The sequence below is a fragment of the Phragmites australis genome, chromosome 13 (genome assembly GCF_958298935.1).
Source record: "Phragmites australis chromosome 13, lpPhrAust1.1, whole genome shotgun sequence".
Classification (NCBI taxonomy): domain Eukaryota; kingdom Viridiplantae; phylum Streptophyta; class Magnoliopsida; order Poales; family Poaceae; genus Phragmites; species Phragmites australis.
This window is the reverse complement of record NC_084933.1, coordinates 19,391,927-19,406,548: the sequence shown is the minus strand read 5'-3', so window position 1 is coordinate 19,406,548 and position 14,622 is coordinate 19,391,927. Positions and strand designations below refer to the sequence as shown.

The 14,622-nt window shown below is 46.2% G+C and overlaps 1 protein-coding gene and 1 non-coding gene across 2 annotated transcripts; one reads left to right on the top strand and one right to left on the bottom strand.

Moving 5' to 3' along the window:
• Positions 1 to 1,346: 1,346 nt before the first annotated feature.
• On the bottom strand, positions 1,347 to 3,957 carry LOC133888042 (transcription factor MYB106-like). The gene is made up of 3 exons (XM_062328136.1): positions 3,390 to 3,957; positions 3,172 to 3,301; positions 1,347 to 2,417 (listed from the first exon to the last, which is right to left on the bottom strand). Exons 1-3 carry the CDS (start codon positions 3,520 to 3,522, stop codon positions 1,676 to 1,678), a joined length of 1,005 nt encoding a protein of 334 aa, XP_062184120.1. The 5' UTR covers positions 3,523 to 3,957; the 3' UTR covers positions 1,347 to 1,675.
• A 7,908-nt stretch (positions 3,958 to 11,865) lies between these two features.
• Positions 11,866 to 11,937, top strand: TRNAW-CCA (transfer RNA tryptophan (anticodon CCA)). Its single transcript has one exon. It is a non-coding gene; the product is annotated as a tRNA-Trp (tRNA).
• Positions 11,938 to 14,622: the final 2,685 nt, after the last annotated feature.

Below are 14,622 nucleotides of genomic sequence, written 5' to 3'. Positions count from 1 at the left end.
CTTGGGCATTGATAAAGACCAAAAGAACATAATTTTTTGCTGCTTGGCTTCTAGTTGTAACAGACAACGAATGACCCAAGTAATTTACTCGAATCCTAGTGGGTTTGAAAGGCCATTACCTCCTCCCCTTCCTCCGCGGCGATCGCATCCCCACCTCCACCTAGTTGCACTTTTCTCCCTCCCCGCCGAGCGACTCCTCAGACTCGACGGGTTTGGTGGCAGCGGCAGCGAAGCTTCGGAGCGAGCGAAGGGGTAGCCTCCTACTCTTGAAACTCACGAGGCGGGTGCAGCAGGAGGAGGTGGAAGGTCTGGCTACGGAGAGGTGGGCACGGGGGGACAAGGTTGGCGTGGTGGTGGAGTGGACGGTCATTGAGAGCATGGTGTCGGGCCAAGGTTTTCCCTCCGCGGATAAGACTATGCCCAAGGGATTCCCGTCGCGGGCGAAAACCCCATCGTGAAGGGATTTTTATTCTTTTTAGCGCTCCAACGGTTTTCCTTCACGGTTCCCGTCACGAAGAGATTCACAGGGTCATTTCCCTTCAGGACGAGACTCTCTCTTTTTCCCGTCGTGATTCTCTTTGAAGAGAAGCTGTTGGAGATGAAAGAAAAATAAAGAGAACAGGAACAAAGAAGAGAATAAAAAAGAAAACAAAATGAAGAAAATATAGTTAGAGATGATCTAAGACTACCCCTAACCATATTCATTTCATTTTATTCCCTTCCCGATTCCCTTTCTTGTACCCATTCCCTTTATTTCTTCTCATCTCCAACAGCTTCCCTTGGAAGGGAATCGCGAAGGGAAAAGAGAGATAATCCCGTTCTGAAGGGAATGACCTTGGGAATCCCGTCGTGAAGGGAACCGTGAAGAAAAACTGTTAGGAGTGCTGAAGTGAACGAGAATTCCTTCATGACGGGAATCTGATCGTGAAGAGAATCCCTTGACCTTGGTATAAGAGGAAGACGATGCTGCGCGAGAGCCTTCTTATCTTCTTTCCCCTGCTCTTCCCGGAGTGAGCTCTGCTCTGGCATGCTGGACTCTAGATGGGGAAAGCCAAGCCGAATGGGGATGGATAAACGCCGGGCCAGGCCGGTTATGGGCCGGTCTATTGCAAGCTCAGGCCCAACATCGTGCTAGGTCTATCGATGGCGAAATGCAGACCAACCCGATCTCATCTGCTACAGCCTACGGTTGCGAGTGACTACCATTTTCTCTCTGCTCCAGTGCTTCCCAAGAAAAACAAGAATTCCTTTTCCAGAATACAAAGACCACTACACAGTACATAATCAGTATAATACACAACATCGAAAGTATGTACAGTCGTTTTGGAATCTTAGGTACTCAAATGTTTTTGAGTCCAATAATCCAACTTGATTGCTCCACTATATTGCTGATGAAGATGGTTGTCGAATTACAGACCCAAGATGAGATGTTCTGGTCACAATTTTACAGAGTCTATAAGAAAGTTGGCCACACAAACAGGCAACAAATTCTAAAGTCGTTACCGCCTTCTAGCTCAGATGTTTAATCAAGGTATTGTCACATTAACCCAAGAACGCGATAACCTACTAATATTAGTAGTTCAATCATGATTCCACCTTATTCCTCAATCACCGCTAACTATTTACTGTGTCGTGCGCCCGGCTGTGTGCAGGCGAACATGTCCAAGTTCACCAGTCAGAACTCCGGCACCCGCGAGTACGCCTCGGGCGCGGGCACCACCACTGACGTCGGCAACGCCGACGCCGACGAGGAGTTTACCAGGTTCAGTATGCTGTTCCAGTAGTTCTTCTCCTCTTCCGTCTCTTGCAAGCCGGCGTCCGCCTCCTCGTCCCTCGCCGCTGGCCTCAGGTCCTGGCTCAAGGAACCGTCGAGAAGCAGCCCCGTGAACCCCTCCCCGGCGAAGCCCGCGTCCGCGGCGGCGTCGACGTCGCCCCACTGCTGCTGCTGCTGCTGCTGCTGCTTGCACGCCTCCTCGTACGCCTGCATGGGCTGCATGGCCGCGCGCGCGGCCGCCGCCGCGGCGCCGTGCGCCTCGAGCACCGAGGCGAGCGCCGCGCTCTCCGAGAAGCTCAGCGTGGACGTTGGCGAGTCGAGGCCGTGCGCAGCGGCGGGGGGACGCAGGTGCGGCGCCGATACCGAGGCGGCGACCGCGCGCAACTTGGCCTCGCGCGCCAGGCGCGCCTCGGCCTCTAGCCGCGCGCTCTCCCACTGCGCCGTGTGGCTGAGGTGCGCCGCGGCCTTGGCGTGCTGCGCGCCAGCGGCACCCCCGGCCGCGGCGCCGAGCGCGTCGGAGCGCGGCTTGTGCGTGACCGGGTCGATGCCCATCTTGGCCAGCCGCTTCTTCAGGTGCGTGTTCCAGTAGTTCTTAATCTCGTTGTCGGTGCGCTTCGGGAGGTGCGTCGCGATGGCCGACCACCTTCATACACGCCACGAATTTTTCAGCACTCACATCTACGAACTGCATTGGCAACGTCAAAAACACTTCTCCAAACGTAAATAATTGTAGGTGTTACGACTTACGAGTGCCTGGCCTGGTACAGACACAATGCAGAAGTGACAGGAAGTGTGAGTCAAAATGGCAAGAGAGCAGGTGGCTACAGTAGACCAAAGGTCCACAATGACGGGGGGCCGGCCTTATTGAATGTCAAGCTTGAATGCCGAATCATGAGGAAAAAAGAAAGGAAAATTTGGGGCAAAGCTTCCCATGGCCCAGCTTTTTCACACTTTTCCCCAAGTTGATGCATATGCATTGATCAGTCAGGTCACGCAGCTCATCAGTAGCTGTTCGACACGCAAAAGATGAGCAATGCAGCAGGTAAAATTAAAAAAGTTCATGGCTCCTTTTCTGCAAAATTTCTAGCTTGATGTCTAAATTCATCGGTGGTTTGTGCAAAAATATTGCAGAAACATATGTACGGTGACTGCAAGTCCTCGGAAATGCTCCCCATCTCGTGGTTCTCCCTGCCTAAGTACTCGCTCTGGCATTGCCCAGTCATAAATGTGGCAAGACTACGGTGCAGCACGTTTGATAGTGTGCTCTTGACCTGCCGTTCAGCCACTAGAACTACCAGTCAAAATTCGTGCGGAGGATGAAGTGGTCAAATTCCCACCGTAATTGCGCGATTAACTGATATATTGGGTGCAAAGTAGTAGGACGATCCATCGCTCACCTGTTGCCGAGAAGCGCGTGGAGCTGGATGATGGTCTGCTCCTCCTGCAGGCTGAACTTGCCCCTCTTGATGTCCGGCCGGAGGTAGTTCGTCCACCGGAGCCGGCAGCTCTTACCGCACCGCTGCAGCCCTGCGAATTAAGATCGCAACGGCCATTACTACTAGACAGGAAGGCCACCGAAGAAGAACAATGGAGCGAGCGGGCGGAGCTAGCTCACCGGCCTTGGCGGGCAGCGAGCGCCAGCAGCCGTGGCCGTGCTGCTCAATGTAGGCGAGCAGCTTCTGGTCCTCCTCCGGCGTCCACGGCCCCTTCTTCAGCCCGTCCTTCTCGCAGCACGGCGATCGCCCCATCGCCCTCCCGTCTCTGAGCAGCAACAGTAGCAACTCGTCTCCTTTGATCTTCAGCTCACACTCCCTTCGATTTCTCCCCTCCCTCCTCTCCCTTAATAGCTCCCCGATCAGGATAATTGACTACGAGAGATCCTCCTTTGGGCAGCAGGGCAGTGCAAGTGACTACGAGCGCAGCAGTGCGGCAGTGAGCAGGCAGAGTGCCAAAGCGAGAAAGCGACGCACTGATCACTGGGCTGTGTTGTGTAGCGCGGCTGGCTAGCTCAGATCAGGTTGCGCGTGTCGAGGTCGGTGCGAGGCATAAATAGAGGAAGGGGTGGCGTTGCCTGTGTCGGGGTCGGGGCGCGATATCGTCTTCGGGCACCGCGATCCCGGCGCGTGCAGAGCCTGTGGGCCCGGCTGTCAGCGTGCCGGGGGCGCGAGGGCAGGGCGGGCATTTCGCCTGCCTCCCCGGAGCGGAACCGTCGCTGCCAATCGCGATCCACCCGATCAGAGGGCGTGCATTTAACCCGGGGGCCGGGCTCTGATGGTCCAGACTCCCGGGCTCTTGCACTGTGGCTCTGTGAGGTGGACGGCGTACGGCGTGTCGTCTTCCTGTGCCCGTCGCCGCCGACCCGGCATGTACACGACCCTCCCCAATCGCCGTCGCGCGATCGGCCATGAGCCCATGAGGCGCTGTGCTGCTAGCTCGTACACGCAAAGAGAACCTCGCACGGTTCGCTGCACCGTATCAGATGATGCACAAAAAAAAACGATCTCGTAGAAATATGCGAACGTACGATTCCTTCCAGCACACAGCGGATGCACATTTTTGCTGGTCCATGCGCAACGTATAGTGTGCTACAACACGTTCCTTCCCGAGCTAGCTAGTATATCATCGAGCGCGCACGGTTTTATATGCCTCTTTGCGCCCAAGACACGGCTGGTTCAGGGAGACGGCCGCCGACGGGCCGGGCACGTTCGCAACGGCGGCGGCACGGCGCCTCGATCGATCGGATCGGATCTCGCAATGATTTCACCCGTTGAAGCCACAAACTGGGGCTGCGTCCATCTCTTCATTGCACCAAGTTGCAAGGAAGAGGCCGCGTCGACGTCGCGTGGCGCCGGCCGGGGCGCTGAGTTACTCGGCGCTGGTCGTCCTGCACGCCGCGACGCTTGCAGTTGCGGTCTATCGGCATGCATTGCAGCACGGCCCCGGTTCCTTGACGGGCGAGAAAATAGGACTTGCCCTATCCGTTTGGACGATTGACTCGATTGCGATCCCTCGGCGTTTTGGGGAACCCTCTTGTTTAACTCATTCATTCCGGTGCCGTGCTCATAAGTGGCGTCAGTTCTAGCTCTTTCCTTGCTCGGTTTGGTGTCGATCCCGCTATCGGCTCCTGGTTACGCGCTGTTTTCGGGAAAGCAAATTTTATAGGAATCGATCTTTAAAAAAAATTCTCTCTCATGTGATAACATGTATCAATTTTCTTTCTTTTTACCTTAACTATTGTATCACAGGATGAATGATATAAATAGAGTAGAGTCATATAGAATTTACTACCTGTTTCCTGAATGCTTGATTGCAGCCACCATGATGCGCTGCCGCGGCTGATCACAGATCTCCTAATGATATCCATATCGAGTTTGCTCCGTTGAGCCCTATGCGTCCTGGCTTAGGTGGTTTCCGAACTTAGCTCATAATAATTTGTTCTGAGTAAGTACCCCCCATATTTCGGTTTGCACTTTCAGTAAAGCTTGTGCTTCAGAAACTTCGTCAGTGCTCCGGAGGGACCAAAGAAAGGCACCCTTTTGCGCTCCTTAATTACGTGGTTAGTACGCCGTACCTCACCATCAAGCTCTTGAGACCAATTGTCTAGCCCACCAGAGATCTTAACGCAAAGCATACTACCAACTGCGCTGTAATAAAGGAAAAGAACAACACCGAAGACTCAAGTTGTACCAACACTGAACACTCTGTAAATTCTGCCAACCTGCAATTGCAAGGCCTGGGGGTGGCGGTACGCAGGATGTCTTTTGCCATTTATTCCGCTGCTCCCATGGCCAATTGCCTCACGCGGACCACACCGCAGCGAGGGAATCATTCGTCGCGCATGTGCGCCTTCTCGAAGAATTACCCGGCCGCTTGAACTTGATCTCACCTTCGCCCCCCCCCCCCCCCACCCTGTAAACTTGTACGTGGTACCCATCGCGAAGCTTAGTCTGCTTCAAAAACGACAATCTTCTATCATTGATTATTGAAATGCATACATCAATTAATTTACTTAAAAACATAAGTTGGTGAAAAAAGATAAACAATTCACTTATAGTTCTGATACCATATTGAATTGCTTCATTAAATAAGCCTAAGCTGATGATGAGAAAAAATAAATAATTCATTTATACTTTAACAGTAATAAGTGTGTTTAGCGTATCCGTGCCAGCAACTTGGCAGAGGCTCTGCCCTACACTACCCTTGGCTTACACGTAAGAGTCACCGAGTCACATCACGGGGTAGACCCGACCTTGCTTCCGTGGACACTTCTCAACCTTTTCTCGGCACCCAGTTGCTTAGGCGATCACACAACCTTTGCCGATCCGAATGCGACACGATGGGAAACACAACCGTCGTCCTGGCCAGTAACCCATCTTTTTTTCCCCCGTCACGTTCGATTCCAACCGTCGATGCTTGATTTGACGCCCTACGTGCGTACATTTGCGGCCGCGGAGACGCAGATCGGTCCGGTGATTTGGCACTCTGAGCCGGTGATTAATTGGGGCATGCAGATGCAGTGGGCAAAAGCTTCAATCGCCTACCGAAGTAGATCGGTACCATTAGAACGAGCTGTGCGTCTAGTCTGCAACGGGAAAAGGGTATCCGATGCGTCCATCCTCTCACATCGCCTTCCACCGTTTCGGAAACGCGATGTGGCCTCGCGCACCAGACTGGACGACGACGTTTTCTCGGACGGGCTGAGACTGCGACCGCGTACGTTCCGGAATTGTTCCGTCTTAGGAATTGAAAGCAATGTGTGTCGAAACGGCCACGGCATCAATAAAAGAAGACGCGCCGTATGAAGCAGCATGACCCATTTTTTTCGCCGCCGATCGATGTGCCTAGATGCAACCCTTCTTCCTGTGCCATCTAGCTCGTTCAAAGAGGAAATGTACATCCTGCGCCGGGAGAGCTAGCGGGTGTACATTCGAACGATTTTTATTTTCTGTTTGCAAGATGCAGAGGGGACAGATCTTTGACTGACACTGGGTCCCATCGATGGTCAGATTCTGGATAGACATTTCCTTTCCAAAAAGAAAGAAAGAAAACTCAGGATGGACATGAGTGTCGGTGGTTCTCCAGTAAATAAACTGCTCCAGCTGGAGATTTCACCGATGGAGGAGTTCAGCCTCAGAGGCTCAGATCAGACCAAACAGTGGACGCATGGCAAGTGACAGTACCAAGGTGAAGTGTGAGTTAATTCAACTGTTGACATACTGACACGGTCAATGTTCACGCATATGCTGGCTGGAACAGCGGATTGACATCGCGAGAGGAATCTCATGCATGCTTATAGTGCTGAAGATGTGCAGCCATACGTACTGGTACTGGCAGTATACTGCTGCTGCTGTGTTCTCCAAAGACGAAGCAAAAGATATCTTTTTTAAAAAAGTGGAAATTTATATTGTGCTGCCGGTATACTACAATGTACAGTAATACTAGTACATGGTCATGCATGCAAGATCCACACGTCAAGGAACATGCAACGCAGGAAAAGCAGCACATCAATGCGTCTGCATGATCTTTGATTATTATTGGGCAAAAAACGTGGTCCTGACAAACTTTTCTAGGGTCATTTTCTTTTCCGGTTCTGTGGGTTTCCTGGCCTACGGGCGCACCGGGCTGAGAAGACAAAAGTTAGGTGTGCAACCTTTTTCCTCTTCCTCTTTTGATTGTCCACATCTAAAGAGAAAATTTGCTTGCTGATTGTCCTTAATACATTCACTATTCTGATCTTGGCTTGGCTATATACCGTGCAATTCTTTTAGGCTAACTGGCCATCCAATGGTTGATATAAGGTTGGGAATTATATAGGTAGGGCATGGGCAAGCGAATGCTTTGAGCGAGCACTAGAAACTGAGATGCGCGATCAAATATCATTTTTCTGTCTCTCTAATAATGATATGATAGCATACATAATAGTTTGCAAGTTCATTGAATAAACTCTGTTTAAGTTGCACTTTATGAAAACAGAGTTTTGTTGTAGCTGGACCGACATTTATGCAACAATTTTACAATCTAAATATGAATCCTTCGTATTTACGTTCTCTTAAATATCGTAAGGTAGGGTTGTCTAACACATCTTCAACACTGTTTGCATCGGCGTAGTTGTAGTTATATAAGTACGAGAGCCTTGAAGATAGTGGTATTCGCGGAATCTTCTCCATGTTTTGTTGTAGTTCATAATAATGATAGACATCACATTTATGCCCTTTTAATTTTCCTTTGGTAGTTACTCAAGTTAGATACTACTTTCACAACCATCCTAGAAGAGCTTGGGCCTATGGTTGTTGAATGCCCTTGCTAATTAAGCCATTGCATCCAAACTTCCTTTCAAATATGCAATGTCACACTATTTCTTGGTCACAAGCGGTGTACCAAACCATTCAATATTATGATCCTGGATATATACAATTATACACAATACATTTCTTTTCTGACAATTGGTCGTCTAGGATTTGTTGTGGCCATCAGCCACAGGAGGTTGGATCAATGTTTTGGGCCTCGATGGAATATAATGTTTTGAATGAGAGCGAGGTATTGAAACAAATAATCAAATATCAATCCACATTCAATAACAAATTTATTTAAGTTGACATTGATAAAATAAATTCCTTTTTTATGAGCCTACATATGCATCATACTTTAATTTGACTAACGTGCATCATACTCCCACATATCTACACCCTGCTGAATGCCAAGTAAGGCGGGTTATCTAACACTTCTTTTGCACATTCTACGTCAACTAATTACAATTGTAGATGTATGGACTGGCCGAGATAACAATGTATGCGGATACTTATGCATGTTTTGTTATTGTTTACCATGCCAATTGATATCACATTTATGCACTTTTAATGGTCGTTTTAGTAGCTACTCGAGTTAGATACTTCTACAATGGTCCTAAAGTAGGTTTGCGCTAGCTAATTTTGAGTCAATCTGATCTCTTATTGTGCATTAACCTGGCTAACCACCATGCGATCAACTTACATACTGAGGTAAGCAAACACCCCATCAATAAATACCCAAGAGCTTTCACCCCCAAAAAAGCAAATGCCCAAAGAGCATGGAAATGTTTGGGATAGTTTAGTTCTTGTGCTTTAGGTCGCGCATGCTTTTTTATGCACGATATGATCTATTATCTTATTATTTGAGAGGCAAAAGTAGTTACAACGTTTGCTCTCAAGACCACAAAATAAAAGAATCTATACCATTGATTGTTATGAACATCTCCCGGTCTAGATTAAATTAAACAGTCTATATCAAATACGATTAAAAAATAGTTAAATTTAGAATTATAAATTATAAAAAATTAGCAGTTCAATTTCCATATGATTTGGGAAGCAAAATATTTAAATAAAAAGTACAAATAAAATAAAATAAATAATAATTGAAATTGGGGTTAGAATAGTAAAAAGAAGGCTCCAAATCAAATGTAGTTTTAGAAAAAAAATCAAATTATTATAAAAATCAAATACATAAATAATATATAAATACAATTAATCAATATCTACAATTTATAATAAAAAAATAAAAAATTAAATTTTTTCCTAAGATAATAGATTAAAAAGCAACGTGTAGCTCAAAGTCATCGCATCAAACAGCCACCAAGCAAGAAAATCCTATTTTAATTTTGGTTGGACTACCTATACCTAACGCACAATTTTAACAGTTGATCAAAATATATACAAATTAAACAATTATATGGATACAATTTGGTACAAGTTTATAGCATAAATAATCTTCTCTCCCACTAACATTATTTTTTATCTCTTCTTACATTTTATATTAAATGACACTAATAAAAAAACTAAAGAGACTAATTTTTAATTAAATATTATCGTGATAAAATATTACACGAGGTTAGCCACGCTATTAACATGAACCACCTTACTAGTTCTTAAGAAAATAATATTGTAACTACTGGAGTAGCATTAGTGTGAAATTCGATAAATTGCTTGCCGCATAAACTTGTAAACTTGTTATTTTATCAGTGCTGGGAGATTCGGTTGATCGATCGTTCCGGTCGGCAGTTGAGTACGACAATGGCGTACCTACTGCGTGCCTAGAGATGCTCTGGGTCAGTGTAGCGAACGACAGGTCTGGTCTTACACCTTAATGGCTGTCATGTATCGCCGTACTGGTGTAGTCGTAAGTTTTGGACGTACACTTACGGTTCGGTCAATACCAACTTATTACGTACCATGCGATTTCCCAGAGGAAAATTCTGATGTGGAGTTGTATGTATCGTTATGGTATCACGTACTCTCTGTCTCTTGACCCTGAGGCGACTAAACCACAGAGAGAGAGAGAGAGAGAGCAGTTTTCTTTCGCTCTCACTAGTCCCTGCACGGGCGCCGGGAGGTACAGCAGCACGACCGAGCTTGTTAGTTCACGCCCGCCCGGATCCTTCGGATCGGCGAATCACGCTACAGTGGTCGGTACATTTGTACGTGCGTGCGTGCGAATTGTGAAAGGGGGACGGCGCAACCAACGTCGGCCTCCCTTCGATTCCATCGGCGGATGATCGCGAAGACAGCGTCACGTGCCAGTGGTTACTGCGACGGGAAGGACCGGCGAACGCCGCTAGCGCCACTGGGGTAGGTGAGCCAGCCGTACGTGGTCAGTCAGCTTGGGTCGGGCCGCCGGCTCGGCCTCGGTTCGTAGCCGCGCGCGGCCGTCCGCGCACCGCACTTGATTCTCCACGAGACGAGCGGCGAATGGGTGTCGCGGCGAGCGCTCGGCCGGCCGGCTTCCTGTCAGTGTTAATGCACCGCGAATCGAGTGGGCGTGTCTGTTGCTCTGTCGTTTGCGGCTTGGGTCGAAGGAGGAGGGGATTAGATCGGTTTTAGTTTAAAATAAGAATATAATATATCAATTAAAAAGATCATCACTCTATTCATAGTTTTAGTTTTAAAATTTTTAAAACTAAGATAACGGGCTCCAAGATTTTTTAGCTAGAGGTCTGCTAAATATACTTTTACTATCATTAATTTAGTTTTTAAAAAAATATCATTACAACACTTAGACGTATCTACGCTCAAGTTATCACACATATTCATACAACGCATACTAAAGATTGAAGATACAAAGTTAATAGATTGTCAAATTTATCATAAGTATCTTGTTATCGACGGATACGTTATCTACTATTGAAAGAAAATTTCATCTTAATAAGACACGTAAAAAGTAAACATGTGATTTAATCCCAGATGAGTATCGGGTACAGTGATATCTGCCAAAAACACAAGCAAAACCTTGATTCTCTGTCCATTCAATTGTAGCTGCAGCACACGGATGGTGCCAAGCGATTATAAAGCCCCATTTGGATAGATTTTTTTCTTTTTTTTTCTCAAAAAAATCAGAAACTATTTAAAGGGTTAGTTTTTTTTTTTTGCTTTTGATCGGCTGAAGAAGCTGATGTGACTGAAATAAACTGAGTCTAAAAAAAGAACTAAGAGTAGCATTTTTAATTTTTATTGTACTGAAAAGCTAAAAATTATTGTAAAACTAACCACCAAAATTCAATAACTATAATCGTTTTTAACTTTTTTCTCCAAAATCTCTAAAGCCACATGCTAAACATACCCCGTTTGGATAGTTTTTATCAGCTTTTTCGTAAAAAAAGGCTAGAAGCTATTCAAACAGCTAGCTTGTAGACCTGATTTTTGATGTCTTTTGGCTAGCTAAGTAACTGGCTGTGACTAAAATAAACTAAAAGATGAGAAACATATTTTGACTGACTTTTCTAATTTTCGGTGTGCTAAGGAATTAAAAATCTATTATAAAACTCAACAATCAAAATTCAACGAACACAACTATTTACTTAGGTAGACAGAAATTCTAAAGTCCGAACCTATCTAAATGAGCGCAAAGAGATCTTTGAGTCAAAAGTGAGCTTTTCAGAATTTGATTGCACTCGTGCGCACCGCGGGGGTAAATTGTTCCGGGCAAAAACAGAAACGCTGCTAGCTCGCCCAAGTATTCTACAGTACCATCTTGGGATTTGGTTTTTGTTTTCTATGAGACGCGCGATGTTCACATTGCACTTATAATTATTTACTTAATATCTCCCTGAAGTGAACACCAGCGGATCCGTGGCGCAATGGTAGCGCGTCTGACTCCAGATCAGAAGGTTGCGTGTTCGATTCACGTCGGGTTCAATACCCCCGGTCCTAATCCGGATCCTTTTTTAATTTTTTTTTGAGAAGGGATGACTTTATTCGATTCTACCTGATATGTTTTTTATTCTGTCAAAAATTGATTTTACGGTATAGGCAGACCTATATCGCGGTAATGATCCTCTGGCATTATGCTATTTCACACAACAGTGTCGTTCATAGATTAATTTATTTTATAGATTGAATTTCACTTGACTGTCTACTGTTTTCTTGCGTGTGCTTGAAATAGGTGTTTTGTATAAATATCTTGTTGTATTATTAAGTATTCTCCTTTAATTATTTCTCTATCTACAAATGGAATAGAATAAGTAAAAAAAACTAAAAAAATAAGAACCAATACAAACGCAGGTCCTAGTCACCAACATTCCAAAGCTTTTGGAGGAACAATGAATGAACCGAACAACCCGCTAGACAGAGTAGAATGCACCTTTCCATTTTGAAGGAAGTAGCGACATCACCGGGAGCCAACATGGTAAGACCAGCAAGTTGGAGAAAGTCTCAGATCAAGAGATTCGATCTGTATGCACCTCAAAAAACCGAGGAAACTAATCTCAGTAGTTTCACGCCATATGTTGATGCCAGAAACATCGAGGACAAAAGAGCCTCCAGAGTTCCTCATCAGTGAACAAGCCGAAGCAGACATCGATGCATCCACCAGAGTCACCATGAGGGAACAAAATCATTAGTCGATATCGCATTGAATCCATCCGAAAAACCTAATCTCCTAACCTAGCTACTAAACTATATAGTAGATATGCTAACCTAATCACCGGGGGTCAGATCATCCTCCTACTCCAACGCCAAGAGGCTATCAAAGGCGAGGGATCGGCTGAATCGACGGCGAGAAGCATTTTTTTACTATTTTTTTGTTCTTTTCAATATATCTCTAATAAGGGAATATCCTACTGTTCAATAAAAACTGTAGCTAGGCTCGAGAGAGAGGGTATCCTTATCTGGTCCTGGAACCAAATACTGGATCCCTCTTTTTTTATTATTTGCTCGTCACATGTTGGGCCTCATAAGCTTCTCGATCATCGAGGCCTACAACAGGTCCTGGAGGCCCAGTTATCCTTTGTTGCCCTTCACCAAATCAGTTCGCTATCCGCAATTCTTGAACCTGCTGCCTGCAAACGAGGAACTGAACCTGGCCGAAGTGTGCTCGCTTCTGATTGTTTGGAGGTAGCAAACATAAACAAACTGCAGATACCTGTCGCAGTCCTTATACGATGATTATTCAGAAGATCCAGGCTAAGGCGAGGATTCTTTTGTTTTCTGTTTCCTTTCGCCATGGGAATAGTTTAGGAGCAGTAATTTGGATGCCCATTGTTTAGTTAAGGTCATGTTTATTTTTTATTCTAATTATAGATTATAGCCGTAAAGCAAAATAAAAACAAATTATCAATGCACAAATAAAATTGTACTATAAAATTTCACAATCTAATAGTAAAAAGTTTCTCTACAAAATCTAGATTATGACAATAAAAAAACAAACAAGGCCTAAGCATGCGTGTACTGTAGGGCCAATGCAGACATATGTGGCTGCTCGAACCACCAGATTTCATTGACGTATCCATAACCATATCGAATTAATAAAGCTCCTAATTTCCACAAAAAAAAACTTTAAGTGGTGGACCTGTTGTGAAGTGCTCGTAGTTAGCGGTTAATGTATTCTGCCTCGTCCGCGCCCTGCGACCAGCACGCGCTTCGGCTTCGTCCACGGTATGGTTGTGAGAGATTCAGAGGTGTCCTCGTCAACGACCAACGATAATGGCCTCGCGCTCGCTCCACTTGCAGAGATGGGGACACACTAGCCTCCCCAACTGAAGAATTCAAAATTCAGGTTGAGATTTGGAGTCCGATTTGAAAGTTTGAAATCAAAAGTTCTACTCGAAGTATGGATCCATAGAGTTCCGGTACGTGCGATATAATGAACCTTGCTGCGCTCGTTCCATTCCTTCACGGCCGGGTGCAGTTTCGGCGTCGACGTGAACGATCAACCTGCACGCCGCGGAGACGCAACATTTTCGGCATTTCACGGTGAAAACAACGTGCTGATCGGTACGTTTGCACGCGTATTGCTAGCCTGTTCCCATGTAAGCCACAACTGGGTTTGAGCCCCTGAGCCATATCCCCATCGATGGAAAAGTTTGCACTTCCCGTGACCGCCATGCATATGGATCGATTGACGGATCCTTCGCATGCCAGCCTTGCTGACGCCCTCCGCCATTGCCGAGAGCCCAAGAACACCTGCACGCAACAAGTCATCAGCAGCTGAATGAACTAGCACGAGCTGGCGATCGAGCCTGTGCTGCTTGTGTGCATGGCGACATGGAAGTGTGGAACTAGTGACCAGAAGCTTACAAAGCTGAGAGGTTTGGAATATTTTCTCGTTGTGAGATCGATGGCACGGCTTGACAGCTCCCCTGAGGCCCTGACGCACCAGAGCTGGAATCTAGCTAATGCATGGCCACTTGATGTTTGTTCTTTGGCAGGGTTTGCTCGTTTCTTTTTTGTTTCTCTCGTTGGGTTCCATGATATATCAGGGTTGCCACACGCTTGAGCACAAATCGAATCGATTTTGTATTGTTGTTGTGTCATTTTGATTCAATCCTAAAAACCACTACTAGCTTGCCCACAGGAACTAAATTGTTAATCTATCCAAAGTCA